We start from the raw sequence: 16,868 nt of genomic DNA on the forward strand, positions 1-16,868 counted from the left end.
ACACTTTGGAAAAAGTTATGATTAGGAAAGCTAAGTTAAAAAATTTGTAATGCTTTTGTATAAGACTTTCAAAAGATTACTTGTGTCACTCACTGATCATGCTGCTTCTTTATCTTCTTTTATAAAGCACATTGTAACTCCAAAATCAATCATCACCATACAATATAACACCAACACAAGAATCTGCAACACTAGACCATACCCTTGATTCAAAAAAGCTTTAATACTTGAAGAATCATGGTAGCTTGTTGGAAGATTCTCTTCATGATCCTTTGGATCCTTTCAACAGTATTTTTTCCTCAACAAGTAGACGGTTTTTCCGAAATCACTTCTTTGACGTCTACTACTGTTAATGATCAAGCTGCCATTGGAGACAGTGAAGCAAATGCTCTGTTAAAGTGGAAAGACAGCTTTGAGAACAACAGCCAAGCTCTCTTGTCAACTTGGACAAAAGCTACTAGTCCATGCAAATGGGAAGGAATTGGTTGTGACAAATCAAAATCCATCATTAGCATAAATCTTGCAAATTATGGACTCAAAGGTAAACTCCAAACTTTTAGCTTCTCTTCATTCCCGAAACTTCTCGGGCTAAATATATATAATAACTCCTTTTATGGAACCATTCCTCCACAAATTGGTAACATGTCCAAAATAAATGTTCTGAACTTTTCTAATAACCCACTAGAAGGTTCCATCCCCAAAGAAGTGTGGACATTGAGGAGTTTAAAAGGCCTTGACTTTTCTGTATGTCTGCTAAGTGGAGAAATTTCGACTTCCATAACAAACTTGACTAACCTATCCTATCTAGATTTCATGGACAACGAATTTTCTAGCGGCTATATTCCCCGTGAGATCGGAAAACTGAACCAGTTGGAGTATCTATCTATTTCAGGTTGTAACCGTATTGGTTCCATTCCTCAAGAAATTGGAATGTTGACAAAACTCGGTGTTATGGATTTGTCAGATAACACTCTATCTGGTACCATTCCAGAAACAATTGGTAACATGACCAGTTTAAATAAACTTTACCTTTCTAATAACACATTGTTGTCTGGAACAATCCCACTCTCCTTGTGGAACATGTCTTACTTGTCTGTGCTCTATCTCAGTAGCAATAAACTTTCTGAATCAATCCCTTCTTCTGTACAAAACTTGGTCAACTTGAACGAACTTTCACTTCATTCTAACAACTTTTTTGGACCGATTCCTTCCTCAATCGGAAACTTGACAAAGATGAGAATATTATACTTGTTCACTAATCAGTTTTCTGGATCGATTCCCGCTTCTATTGGAAAAATGGTCAATATGTTGGTCCTCAGTTTGTATGAAAACGATCTTTCTGGAACTATTCCTGCTACAATTGGAAATTTGACAGGCTTAAAAGCCTTCGAATTGGCCACCAATAAACTTCATGGTAGCATTCCACTAAGCCTATATAACTTTACCGACTGGGGTTCCTTTACATTGGCCGAGAATGATCTCGTTGGCCATTTGCCATCTCAAGTATGTTCTGGTGGATTTCTTCTATACTTCAGTGCTTTTCGCAACCATTTCACCGGTCCAGTACCAACAAGCTTGAAAAACTGTTCTAGTATTGAAAGAATTAGGCTTCAGGGTAATCAAATAGAAGGTGATATAGCCCGAGATTTTGGTGTATATCCAAATTTGAAACTTATTGATCTGAGTGACAATAAATTTAATGGTCATATTTCACCAAACTGGGGAAAGTGTCCTAATCTTAATACCTTCAGGATCTCCAACAATAATATCTCTGGTGGCATACCGTTAACACTTCTTGAGGCAAACAAACTAGGCGAGCTTGACCTTTCTTCAAATCACTTAACAGGAAAGCTTCCAAAGGAACTTGGATACCTGAAATCATTACTTGAAGTTAAGATCAGCAACAATCATCTTTCAGGAAATATTCCAAGTGAAATTGGATTGCTAGAGAATCTCGTCGATTTCAATGTAGGGGGAAACATGTTGAGTGGCACAATACCAAAAGAAGTTGTCAAGTTACCCTTGTTACGTAACTTGAATTTGAGCACGAACAAAATTGAAGGGAGAATTCCCTCAGAGTTTGGCCTGTCACAGCCTCTTGAATCTCTTGATCTTAGCGGGAATTTGCTGAGTGGAACAATACCACCAGTTCTTGGAGGGTTGAAGCAACTGCAAAAGCTGAATCTGTCATGCAATAATCTTTCTGGCAACATTCCATCAAGTTTTGAAAATTCCATGTCAAGCTTGACTTATGTCAACATATCAAACAACCACTTAGAAGGGAGGTTGCCGAATAATGAAGCCTTTCTCAAGGCTCCAATTGAATCATTGAAAAACAACAAAGGCTTGTGTGGTAATCACACTGGCTTAATGCTTTGCCCAACCAACCACAATCAAAAGAGACACAAGATCATCCTGCTTATATTGTATATTATCTTAGGTGCTCTGCTACTAGTATTTTGTGGGGTGGGAATTTCGATGTATATTCTTTATCGAAAAGCAAGAAAGACAAAAACCAAAGATAAAGATCCTAATGAAGCACAAGCAGATGAAGTCTTTTCCATATGGAGTCATGATGGAAAAATGATGTTTGAAAATATCATTGAAGCTACGAATAATTTTGATGACGATTTTCTCATTGGAGTGGGAGGAGAAGGATCTGTTTACAAGGCTAAGCTGTCTGCAGATATGGTTGTTGCAGTAAAGAAACTTCATTCGCGAACAAATGAGGAGAGGCCCAATTCCAAAGGCTTCGAAAATGAAATTCAAGCTTTGACAGAAATCAGGCATCGTAACATCATAAAGCTTTATGGATATTGTCAACATTCAAGATTCTCATTTTTGGTTTATAAGTTCTTGGAAGGTGGAACATTGACTCAAATGCTAAACAATGACACAAAAGCCACTGCATTTGATTGGGAAAAGAGGGTGAATGTTGCTAGAGGTGTGGCTAATGCTTTGTCCTATATGCATCACGACTGCATACCTCCGATAGTTCATCGTGACATATCAAGCAAGAATGTTCTTTTGGATTCATCATATGAAGCTCAACTTTCTGATTTTGGAACATCCAAATTTCTAAAGCCTGATTCAAGCAGCTGGACCACATTTGCAGGCACCTTCGGGTATGCAGCTCCAGGTCAGACCCCTTTTCCTTTCTATAGAGAAATAAAAATGATCATAACATTGTAACTTACATCTCTTTTCATGTTCAAATTTTATATCATAACATGCAAGCTACTAAAGTTATAAGTTTTTGTGCAAAAGCCTATTAATTGTTTTAAGCGCGGTAACTTTAACGTTTTAATTTGATTTTAGAGTTTGCCCAAACAATGGAAGTGACTGAGAAGTGCGACGTATACAGCTTTGGAGTTCTTTGTTTTGAAATCCTTCTAGGAAAGCATCCAGCGGATTTCATTTCTTCGTTGTTCTCATCGTCCACAGCAGCAATGACTTATAATTTGTTGTTGATTGATGTGTTAGACAACCGCCCTCCTCAACCTACCAAATCAATTGTTGGGGATGTCATCTTGATTACAAGATTGGCATTCTCTTGCTTGAGTGAAAATCCATCTTCTCGACCCACCATGGATTATGTTTCTAAAGAGCTAATGATGAGAAAACCACAGTCACATTTAGTGGACCAATTTCCCCATATCAGACTTGGACAACTCCACTAAAACACCCAATTACTCGTATATCCTTTATCTTATCAAGCATTCCTAGTAATTGTATATATCATATTGTCATGTCATGTGTACTAGTTTACTTTTGTCATCCTTAGTGGTGTATGACTGTGTTCATGCATTCTTGCTTAAGAGTTGTTGCTTTCAATAAAAGGTAAAGGTGTGTGGGTTAATTTTTCATTTATCTTCAAAAAGGAAAAATTATTAATTTCCGAGTTGACTGGGAAAAAAAACTTATTTATGAATTAATTATATAAATAAGCTTTTTTTGGGCTAAATAACTGGTTTAAAAAACTTTTCAATTTAATTGATAACTAGTAAGTACAAATTAAATAAAAAGTTAGTCTGAACAAATATACTAATAAGTAATAACAAATACACAAGTTGTTATACAACCTATAATTAAAGGGAAAAGGATCTTTTAAGTAATGTACTCAGTGAACTTAGTTCACAACAATTTATACGTGAACTCAACTCACTTATACCTCTACTACAGCGAAAAAAAATAGAATGCAGAAAACATGCAGAAGCTCACAGAACAAAAATGGAACACAGAAATGAGTAAGAAAAATGTGTTTGAATTCTAAAATGAGTGGAAGAGAAAGACAAACGAAGATTAAAATGAAAGTGACTAAGTGAGAGCAAGTGGGAGACAGAGAGTCAGAGAGTGACCAAGGAAGAGGAGAAGAAAATATGTAGGTGTAACCGGAAGAAATCGTTTTAGAATACCTAATCCCATTTACTTCACTCCCGCTTTGCCCTCCACCATTGTTCCCCATCCCCAGCCGCAAGCATGCTCCACCAAAGTGTTATCGTATCGTATTTGTCACAGAAACAGAGCCAAAATAAAGAGGTTCAACTAGAAGCACAGAGTAGTAATCCACACAACAAAGAAATGCAAGTTCATTTTAAGCATCAAATAAAAATCCCTCTAAAGCAGTTCTCTAAATTCACACAATGACAACATACAAAGAGAGTAACCAAACACTTAATGATTCTTTGGAAATAAGAAAGACAAAATATCAAACAGGTTACAGGCATTTCATCATTCAGTTGGTGTACATATAAATGAGCATCCTTCCAACAAGAAACTTTCGGTTTCAATTCTGTTGTGAAAAACGATGTCAAGAACAAAATATAATAGAAATTAGGGAAGATAAGAAGAACGCAAGAATTGGTTATAACTATTATTCTTTTATTTCTCTTAAAATAAGATTACAAGAATAACAAATAACTTCTCTCACCCTAAATTAGGATTTGCAGCTTAGCAATGATTAGAGACTAGTATGCTATTTATAATAAAACCTAACATACTAACTAATGCGCTTTTTCCACAAGGCCCATTATACAAGTCAACTTAATAAACAAGTTAACTTAACAAATTAGGGTTTAAACACTAAAACCTAATTTAACATGCTAAAAACTCTAGCCTCTTCGACACAAGCATGTGAACAACCTTCGACTTCATACTTAATTCTGTCGAACCAAGAAGCTACCCTTCGACCATACTAGAGTTCGATCCAATATCTCACAAATCTCCACCTTGGACCTAACTCTACAACGTCAAGGGAACAAATTAGCTTTCTTCATGCAGCTTTATCAACTGCATATAGTGGAAAAACTTGCAACTCGGCAATGTCTTGGTGATCATATCAGGAGCATTGTCCTCAGTCGAAACTTTCAGCACTTGGACTTCTCCACGCTCGATTACTCCTCTGACGAAATGCAGCCTCACATCAATGTGCTTAGTTCGCTCATGATAGGCTGAATTCTTCGACAGGTGTATTGCACTTTGACTATCACATTTAATAGTGATACCTCGACCTTGAAGTTTCAGCTCCTTTGCAAAACCTTCAAGCCACAATGCTTCTTTCACAACTTCAGTGAGAGCAATATATTCTGCTTCAGTGGTTGATAGAGCAACAATTTTCTGAAGTGTTGTTTTCCAACTAATTATTGTGCCAAACATAGTGAAAACATATCCAGAAATAGATTTTCTAGAATCCATACAACTTGCATAATCATAGTTGACATATCCTTCGATTGCTGCTTTACTATCTTCACCCAAGGCTCCACCATAAATTAGGACCCTATTCAGAGACTCATTTATGTACCTTAAAATCCACTTCAATGCTTGCCAGTGAGCCTTTCCAGGATTCGCCATGTACCTGCTTACAAGACTTACTGCATATGCTATATCGGGTCTAGTATAGACCATAGCATACATCAAAGAACCAACTATATTAGCATATGGGATGCTACTCATATAGGCTCTTTCAACATCAGTACTGGGACACTGATCAATACTCAGCTTGAATTGAGGGTTTGTTGGAGTCACAACTGGCTTCAAATTTGACACACCAAACCTTTCGAGAATCTTTCGTAGATATGCCTCTTGAGATAAGCATAACTTCGACTTCTTTCTATCTCTTCGAATGTCAATTCCAAGAATCCTGGAAGCGGCTCCCAGATCCCTCATATCGAACTCCTTATTGAGTTCAGCCTTCACCCTCATTACATCTTCGACATTGTTGCTTGCTATGAGAATATCATCCACATGAAGCAACAAAATAACAAATGAATTACCAGGTCGAAATCTGAAATAAACACAGTGGTCGAACTGACTTCTAATGAAACTTATGCGTGTCATGAACTTGTCGAATTTCCTATTCCAATGTCGAGGAGATTGTTTCAGCCCATATAAAGATCTCTTTAGCTTGCACACATAATCTTCCTTTCCCTTTTCGACATACCCTTCAGGTTTCCTCATCAGGATCGTTTCATCTAAATCACCATATAAGAACGCAGTCTTCACATCCATCTGTTCTAGTTCAAGGTCGAACCGTGCCACCATGGCAAGCAACATTCGAATGGACCTATGCTTCACAACACGAGAAACACACATCATTGAAGTCGACACCTTCTTTCTGAGTGAAACCCCTTGCGACCAACCTTGTCTTGTATCTTTTCGAAGTCACTCCTTCAATTCCTTCCTTAGCTTTGAAAATACATTTACTGCTGACTAACCTTTCCCCAGCAGGTTTCTTGATTAGTTCCCAAGTGTGATTATCATGAAGAGATTTCATCTCATCATCCATGGCCTTCAGCCATTTAGTCTTATTTCGACTCCTTATAACTTCCTTATAATCTCTAGGTTCATCATCAAGAACCTCACTGGCAGAGATTAATGCATAAGCTATAAGATCTGCATACCCAAGTCTCCGAGGTGGCTTGATGACTCTTCTCGACCTATCTCTCGACAATAGGTAGTTATCGTCAGTTTCCTCAACTTCCTCAGCATCTTCTGCTTCTTCTTCGAGTTCATCTAGAATATGCAATTCAGCATCAACTTGCTCCACCTCAATAGGAATCTCTACCTGTTCCAGCTCTTCTGCACTTTGACCATCATCATCATCAGTTTTCTTGAAAGCCATCTCAGCTTCATTGAAAACTACATCTCGACTGGTGATACACCTCTTGTGACCTGGCTCTAGGCACCATAGTTTATAAGCTTTGACTCCTTTAGGGTATCCCATGAACATGCATTTCAGAGCTCTAGGTTCGACCTTGTCTTGCCTATTGTGAGCATAGGCTACGCAGCCAAATACTCTCATTTTGTCTAGATCTGGTGGATGTCCCGACCAAACTTCTTCAGGTGTCTTCATATCTAACGCTGTCGAAGGACATCTGTTTATCAGATATGTTGCTGTCGAAACAGCCTCAGCCCAGAACACCTTCTTTAACTCAGCACTAGTCAACATGCATCTGACTCTCTCCAAAATAGTTCGATTAAACCTTTCATCCAAACCATTTTGCTGTGGAGTACCTGCAGTAGTTCTATGTCTTGCATTACCAGAGCCAGCACAAAAACTGTCAAACGTTTCATTGCAAAATTCAAGACCATTATCGGTTCTCAACCTCTTGACCGCCCTGCCAGTCTGATTTTCGACCAGAGTCTTCCAACTTTTGAAATTCTCAAAAGTTTCATCCTTAGTCTTCTGAATGAATACCCATAACTTCCTGGAATAATCATCAACTATGGATAGAAAATACCGTGCCCCTGAATGTGATGGACACCTTGCAGGCCCCCCAAAGATCAGCATGGATGTAATCAAGGGATCCATGTGTTCTTTGTTTGCCTTTGTTGAACTTCACCCTGCAAGATTTTCCAAGTACACGGGGTTCACAAAACTTCAGCTTTTCGACTTTGTCTCCACCAAGCAGATTTTGTTTCCCTAATTCGACCAGACCCCTTTCACTGACATGGCCCAATCTCATGTGCCAGATTTCTGTCTTCGACAAAGGTTTCGTGGATACAACATTTGTCGAACCACTTACAACTTCAGCCTCAAGGGTATACAAGCCTTGTTTCTTCACGCCTCTCAAGACTTCCTTCAACCCCTTCATGACTCTTAGGATACTTTTCTCTCCTTGGAAAACATATCCTTTCTTGTCGAATTCACCAAGAGAAAGCAGATTTATCTTCAAATCAGGAACATACCTGACTTCAGTCAACAACCTTATTGACTCAACATGGAGCTTGAATCTCACAGATCCAACACCTGCAATTTTGCAAGTCTTGTTGTTTCCCAGAAATACTGATCCACCATCTTGATCACATAATTCCTCGAACAAGTCTTTGTTTGGAGTCATGTGCCAAGTGCAACCTGAATCCATAATCCACTCTCTTCTCGAGTCACTTCTTGAAACCACAAGAACATCAGATGATTCGAAATCATCTTGAACAATGGATGCATTGCCATTATCCTTACCTCCATGATCTTTCAGGCGTTCAGGGCACACCTTTCTTGTGTGACCCTCCTTCTTACAATGATAGCATCGAATACCAGATGCTTCGCCACTGTAAGACTTCGACTGGCTTTTGCCCTTCTTCTTGTCAAACTTACCATCCTTTCGTAAGAGTTTTCCTTTAACGGCCAAACCTTCGCCAACAGTCGAAGGTTTATGCTCCTTTCGTTCGTTCACGTCCTTTGAATATAAGGCTGATTGAACTTCTTCAAAGGTCAGGGACTCCCTTCCATACAGGAGAGTTTCTTTGAAGTGAGTATGTGATCAGGCAAAGCGCACAATAGTAACAGCGCTTGATCTTCGTCATCGATCTTTACATCAATATTTTCAAGATCAAGAATCAACTTGTTGAACATATCCAACTGCTCAGCCAACACTTTGTCTTCAACCATCTTGAATGAATACAAAGCCTGCTTCAGGTAGAGTCGATTTACCAGCGATTTGGTCATATACAAACTTTCAAGTTTCGCCCATAACCCTGATATCGTCGTCTCCTTTGATACCTGTCTGAGAACCTTATCACCAAGGCTCAACAAAATTGCAATGTGTGCCTTCTCGATCATAGTCGTCCTCTCCGCTGCTGTTAATGCAGCATTCATGGCTGCTTCTCCCTTCAACGCTTCCAAACAACCCTGCTGAACCAGTAGGGCTTTCATCTTCAAGTGCCACAGACCGAAATCATTCACTCCGGTGAACTTTTCAATATCATACTTTGTTGACGACATCTTCTCCACGCTCACCGCACCAATTTGTTGTGAAAAACGATGTCAAGAACAAAATATAATAGGAATTAGGGATGATAAGAAGAACACAAGAATTGGTTATAACTGCTATTCTTTTACTTTCTTTTAAAACAAGATTACAAGTTTACAAGAATAACAAATAACCTCTCTCACCCTAAATTAGGATTTGCAGCTTAACAATGATGAGAGACTAGTATGCTATTTATAATAAAACCTAACATACTAACTAATGGGCTTTTTCCACAAGGCCCATTACAAAAGCCAACTTAATAAACAAGCTAACTTAACAAATTAGGGTTTAAACACTAAAGCCTAATTTAACATGCTAACAACCCTAGCATCTTCGACACAAGCATGTGAACAACCTTCGACTTCATACTTAATCCTATCGAACCAAGAAGCTACCCTTCGGCCATACTAGAGTTCGATCCAATATCTCACAGATTCAAATAAATAGAGGAAAAAGTTTTTAAAAAAAGTCGCATATTCATTACGCAAAAAGTTAAAAATAACATAAATTCTCAACAAAAAAAGCGAAACTAAAACAGTCTCGTTATACCAAAAAAAAACTATTGAACTGGTCAATTCGCATTAGAACACTATCAATACTAACATTTTTTATTATGTGGATAATATAGTATGATAGTCTTAAAAATTAGGACTAAATCTAAAGTGTAAATGATATTTCAAATTCAACTTCTTCTTCCCCTGCTCAAATTCGTCTTGCTATAGGTTGTCATCAATTTCTGTATAGTGAAGCATGACTATGTTCCAAGTTGAAAACTCTATTTCGTTTCAAATTTTAAATTTCATTTAAAACTTTAAAAGGAGATATTGGAAATATGCAAATTTTGAAGTAATGTTCAATGTTGATTGTTCATTTGTTAATGATAATTTTTATAGTAAATTTTTCATTATTTATTTGGCTTTGTTCATTGTCCATCATTGTAGGCATTATCAAGTTGCAAGTTGTTCATATGGGATGATGAACTTGAACGCAACATATCAAGTGAATCCAGAAATTCAAACGGTTGCAATTGCTCAGAGGTTGTGAAGGATTTAAGTTGCATGATTAAAGACCTTGAGTCTAGGAACAAAGAGAAGTTGAAGATGAAGTTGGGAAACAAAAGGAAAAAAGCCAACCTGTTTAAGTTTTTGTTGATTGTTTTGTGGAGTTTGTTCATTACTTACTAGAAATGGTGTTGAACGTCATTTATATGATTAGGTAATTTTCTGATTTTCGTCCTTTTAATAATGACAATTTATGACTTTTATCCCTGTAATGGTTAATTAATCAATGAAAATGAAGTTTTGAAGTTTATGATATTCGTCCCTGTAAGTTTGTATTTTTTTTATTTTTCATCCATGTGTCTTAATGAACTAAAATCAAGATTTACACAAACTGATAATGTATTACATAACCAAAATATACATGTAGCTCAAAAGGCATATGAACTTGTCTCAAAATACAACTTTGTGTTATATCTCAAGATACAACAAAAAATACATTATAACTAAATCAATAGGATAGTTCGTGTCTAAAAAAAGCCAAAAGACATAACAAGGTCTCAAAATACATTATAACTAAATCATAATGAAAATTCACTATGTAAGTAAATCATTAACTAATTATCATAACAATTTGTAGATATTAACTAAATCGAAATATTGTGTTGGTTCACTTTCGATTTGTAGATATTAACTAAATCAAAAGATTGTGTTGGTTCACTTTCTTCTCCCTTGAGATTTTTGCATTTAAAAACCCAAGTTCTATCACTTCCTCAACTCCAATTCCCCTGCCATATTTGGTTTGATTTTTTTTCTGCATAACATAAATATCAGAATATTAGAGAACTATTTTAATATAATAATTGCAAGATCTCAACTAGTTTAAGAAACTCAACTGGTTTAAGAGTTGTAGGAGTTGCAGAAAAAACTACCTTGGTTGTATTTTTGCTCCAACCTTGCCACATTAATCCTGCAATTGTTCCTTGAATTTATCCTACTTAACTCTGCAGAGTATATCCACAACATGTTGTATTGTTTGGCTGCATCAACTTCAACCAAAGTTTTTGCAATTTGTTTGGCCTTCCATGCCTTGTTTATAGTTATGCCCACAGGATAATTACTCATAATCTCATAAACAATATCGAGAATTTCAACACCATCAGAAGATGTCATCCTAGCCGCCACAGTTTTAGAAACTCACTTGGAATTGACTGAACTATTATTTAATATCCTACCACACGTGTGAGTACTGTAACACCCTAAACCCCAAATATTTAATTTGTAAAATATGCAGAATTAAAAGACTCGAAGACGGTGTCAAATTTTCTCAGCGTAACATCTTTCTCAACATATAATATGATAGCAACGGAAATTAGACAATTAAAAACAACTTCTATTATCTCATAAAATAGAAATCAACTTTATTTAATCAAATAAAACTTGCATTAAACAACTCGCAGAAAACATAATAATGTAATCTCAACACAATGTTACACTGTCAAAGTGACACGCGAAACAACAAAGAAGGCCAACTATGTTATTCTCTAACAACTAAGGCTCCTCTATCTCTGCACCACAGGCGTAAAGACAACACAAAAAACAAACATGGGGTGAGAAAACATTCACATATGTTAACGGTGCATAAAAAAGCAAGGATAATACAATTAGAATAGATAATCAATCACACAATTTATTCACAACAATAATCATTTACAAATGCAATTATATATGCAATGAATTCATCTCATTTACTCCAATACATGTGATACCAAACTTTTGGATATCAGATGTATGTTAATAATTAATCCAATTGTCACTAGTTCCTCTATGAACTTGAAACGCGTCATTGGTTCCTCTCTGAACTTGAAACTCATCACTAGACCGAAGTCCTACTCATCACTGGACCAAATTCCTGCCTATCTCTGATATACATGATGCATGAATGTAACAAACAAATGCAATAATTGTCCTCCAACTCTAATACTCGTCATTGGTCCCTCTCTGAACCTAAAAATCAACATGAACATCGCCAACATAAGGCCACAACAATGGTTCTTCTCTGAACCAAACATTTTAGCATAACTCAATATTTTTAATCATAAATTAGCATAATAATTAAATAATTGTTTTCTCAACAATATTCATCACCAATATCAACCAACAATCAATATTCAACAAGGCATGTTCATAGAACTCACAATTAACTCTAATAATTTTTATTCAATAATTAAGGGTTACATGCTTATCCTTTAAGATCTAAAAAACAACCCTACCTCAACTCATTTAACTCTCACTCAATTCTAAACATATTGATAACTCAAACTAAACTCATTTAATTCTCAAACATAAATCCTCGACATTCAACAATACATATTCATGAGTCGTTTAAAAATTAAACAACAACCAACATAACTTATACAAACTTCTAAAAATTTAAATCACATATGTATCATCAACCATTGGACTTGTGTCTTAAAACATTAACAACTTAATTCACATATCATCTTATCAAAACAACCTGAAGATCATGTTTCCTGACAGTCTTACCTCAGATTCGAATAATTATTTAAAAAATCAAATAGAGTAGGACTTAAGCAAATTAATATGTTTCGAAAAGCTTATAGAGTATATTTTAAGACAGTGATTTTTATTTTAGGAGTTAAGATCTCAATCGGTACAATCTAATCAATAATAGAATCTAGTGCAAACACCGCACATAATATCTTCTACTAGTCATACCTCAGGTTCGGACAATTATTTAAAATACCAAACGGAGTCAGAATCAAGCAAATGAATATGTTTCGGAAATCTTAGAGAGTCTATTTTAAGACTATGATTTTTATTTTAGGATTTAAGATCTCAATCAGTAGAGTTTAATTGATAAATAAAAACTAGTACTGACATTGGGAAAAAAGTTTTGTCAAACTTGTAACTGGAATTTCCCCTACTTAACTTAGTGGAATGAGATGCTTATTAAGTATAATATGAAGGAATTTTTGTCTATTTTCTTATTATATAATGTTTACTCTTAAAGGACTTGTGAAACTCAAGTTATGCATGAAACAAGACAACCAACACGAGACTAAAATTTGACTACACTTCAGATATAAAAACCATAGAACTGCTACTGTTGTAGCACTCCTATACCCCATTCCCCCACTTCAATAGAAATATTATTGTGTTAGCTTTCCAGCGCAAATGATCGCACCTCAAACAGACTTATGAAACTCAAGTTATGCATGAAACAAGTCGATTAATCCTCTTCTATGTCTATCTACGATTTTTTGAGTTTTTCAGTGTTTTGCGATTTTTATTTCCATTTGAAACAGATCCAAAACTCATTAATCGTGTTCCAAACAGCCCCCAAAATACATGGCAAATTATAGTACTCAAATCAATAACATTTTTCACACTCAACACATAAAGATTGCACATATACAACATCAAATTCATCATCAACCATCATGTTTTTCACCAAATCTTCTCATATGCATTTCAATATTCAAAATCTAAATTTAATCGTATAATCACATGTATCAATTCAACATTCATATTCAAACAACACAACTGATAGAGGTTTTGCACAAACCATCTCAAGGTTTAAGATCCTCATCTACGGAGGAAAAAGGAAAAGAAACAGAAAAGATGATAAGGAATTCTCTCTATTCTTCATGATTAAACACTTATATCATGAACCGTCCCCCCTTACCTCGAATTAGCATAAAACATCAAGCTACAACTATGGAATCTCTCTTCTCCTACTCTTGTTCTGGTAGGGCTTCCTCTTACTCTACTAGCAGCCTATTCTCCCAAACAACTCCTTACTTTAATTCTCTTTTCTATTTAAATAAACCCTATTTTATTTTCATTAAAACTAATAATTTTCCCTCAAGATTTTATAATTCCTCTCCCTATCCCACTAACTATATAAAAAATCGTATTTTCCTTCCAAAGTCTTAATTTCTCCTTATTCTCTATTAATTTAATTTAATAAAATCATAATTAATTCTAATAAAACTCAATAATTTCAATAAAATTTAATTAAAATAAATTTAGCACTTTAAATTCAATTAAAAATATCAAATTCAAAATCGGTGTGTTACAACTTTCTCTCACTTAAAGAGTTTTCGCTCTTGAAAATTTCCTAATAAAGCAACTCTGGATAAGATTCCTTCATCTAGCTCCCTAACTCCACGTCACGCTATCTTCAATGAATCCTAGCTTTCCACACTTGCAACATCCCAGGGAAGCAGAAACGTCTCCCCCACTTATTTCAAATCTGCTTTTGCTGCTTGCGTTTACGGAAAAAGGGGAAGACAGGTTTCTCCAACATTAGTTTGTGTTTTGATGAAGACAAATGTATCTATCAAGATTAAAATGCATTATCAAAGAAGGAGAAAAAATTCTATAAATATAATTAATTGCTAATAATATATTCTTAAAAACATAATTTTTAAATTTGAAATTAACAAACCCATGAATTTTGAGATTTTAATTTAAATTGAAGTAATTGTAACATGGACTCTAAGAGCACAAGTTAAAAGTTAAATATAAATGTTTTTTTTTTTTTGAGAATTTTTGTTTTAATTTTAGCGGTTAGCAGACGCAAAGTGAAACTGCTCCTAGGCTCGCAGGCAAGGGCGATTTTAAAATTAATAATTAATATTTTTATTGTTTTTTCTAATATAAACTTGGTATATTTAAGTTTTTTTTAACATTTGCTCTTAAGACAGACATTAACATTACTCAACTTGTAGAGTTATTTTTTTGTGTGGTAATTGTTTAATATCAAGATTGAAAATATAAAAATTATGAGTTGGAGGGGGTAACAATAAAATGTTATTTATTTAATTTTTATGTGGTAATATTTTAATACCAAGACTGAAAATAAAGTAAAAGTTATTAAATATATCTATTGATCACTATTAATATATTTTTTTGTTACGTTTGCTTTATTAAATATATCTATTGATCACTATTAATATATTTTTTGTTGCGTTTGCTATTAACAATTTCCTAGGAGGAGTAACAACAAAGTCTGAAATTAGCTACGGATTTTTCTTGTTTTCTCGCGGATCTTTCTTCTTCCTGCGGATTCCCCTGCGGGACGGATCTACGTAAAAAATATAAAACGCCGACTGTGGGGATCGAACCCACGACCACGTGGTTAAAAGCCACGCGCTCTACCACTGAGCTAAGTCGGCTAGTTGAAAGTCTGTCTTTTTCCTAATGTATACCATTAAACCACGTAATAACAACAAGCAATCACTCTGCTTTAACTTTTTCTTCCCACGAAGTTTCATTTTAAAAATTAAATTTTACTCATTCATGATATATATTTGTTTTTGTTTCAGCAATAAGAAAATCACTTTCATTCTCCATGTTGAGCTCAACCCATTCACTTGATTAGATGCAGGATCAAAATAAGCATATCCATGACCATAAATCTAAGTATAAAAGATCATAACTCAATTTCAAATTTACATGTTATAAGAGCACATTTATTTATTAAGACACAAGCTAATATTGGCTTAATTTTTTTCGTTGTATAGAGACAACTCATTGCTTGGCCTTAAGCAAAATGGTATTGGTATGTAAGAAATTATTTGTATGGTGAATTTTTTTTTTTGAATTTGATTGATGATGGTTTGAATGCACTTGACAATGAGAAACATATGATTGACTTGAGAAGCTTCTACCTTCAAACATGTTGTGTCCACTTTGTTGATAAGCCAGTTGATTTCTATAGGGAAGATGATCATATGACATGGTGTACCAATTTAATTAAGGATGATTTAATTGATAAGATATTTATAAGGTTACAACTTTGACTTTTTAGTAAAATAGTCAACAACTATCAAAAATATATTTTTATCTTTTCGTCAAAGACGGTCAAAATTTTACAAATAATTTTAACTTGTCGGTTGGGATATTTTGAATACGCCCATGTTTTTACATTTTTCACAAATATAAAATCTTTTATTGTTATTGCCTAATAGTATTCATCTTTGCGCAAAATCCACTTTATTCTACCCTCGTCTTCATGAGCTTCATACACACTTTCATAGGATTTAGACAAAGTTATGAGGTCTTCTTCTTGATTTAAAGACAAACTCAAATTTTCTTCAACAACTGTTCCTCCCAAGAGTATATAGTTGAAAGTTTGATACAATGTTCCCCCATAAGAATAAATGTTGTAGCATAAGGTAGCATCCCAGTATCATTTAAACATGTTGAGTCCACTTTGTTGATGTTCAGAAGCAAGTTGATTTCTATAGGGAATATCATTTGACATGGTGTACCAATTTAGCTAAGGATGATTTAGTTAATAAATATTATGCTCATAAGGATATCTTGCATGATAAAATGGGTGTTGAGTAATCAAATAATTATTGTAAGAGCAAAACCATAACTAATTCATTCAATTGAAGCCTGCTTTCAACCATTCTTTAGCTATACTAAAATTTGTTGTTGACCTAATTTACCTTTCTTCTTGATTCAATCGATTCTTCTTGAATCGATTGTTCTTGCTATCCCATTCCTCTAATTTATCATCGTGGCTTTTGCTTCTTCATTATCACCTTCGTGGGACACTTTTTATCACCCGCACATATGGTCATAG

At 35.0% G+C, this 16,868-nt stretch overlaps 1 protein-coding gene and 1 non-coding gene across 2 annotated transcripts; one reads left to right on the forward strand and one right to left on the reverse strand.

Annotated features, from left to right (window-relative positions):
• LOC131609761 (MDIS1-interacting receptor like kinase 2-like) lies at positions 1 to 3,866 on the forward strand. The gene is made up of 2 exons (XM_058881552.1): positions 1 to 3,139; positions 3,319 to 3,866. The coding sequence occupies exons 1-2, from the start codon at positions 238 to 240 to the stop codon at positions 3,678 to 3,680; spliced, it is 3,264 nt and encodes a 1,087-aa protein (XP_058737535.1). The 5' UTR covers positions 1 to 237; the 3' UTR covers positions 3,681 to 3,866.
• Positions 3,867 to 15,378: 11,512 nt separating this feature from the next.
• On the reverse strand, positions 15,379 to 15,450 carry TRNAK-UUU (transfer RNA lysine (anticodon UUU)). Its single transcript has one exon. It is a non-coding gene; the product is annotated as a tRNA-Lys (tRNA).
• Between the last annotated feature and the right edge of the window lie 1,418 nt (positions 15,451 to 16,868).

The sequence above is a fragment of the Vicia villosa genome, linkage group LG6 (genome assembly GCF_029867415.1).
Source record: "Vicia villosa cultivar HV-30 ecotype Madison, WI linkage group LG6, Vvil1.0, whole genome shotgun sequence".
In the NCBI taxonomy this organism is placed as follows: domain Eukaryota; kingdom Viridiplantae; phylum Streptophyta; class Magnoliopsida; order Fabales; family Fabaceae; genus Vicia; species Vicia villosa.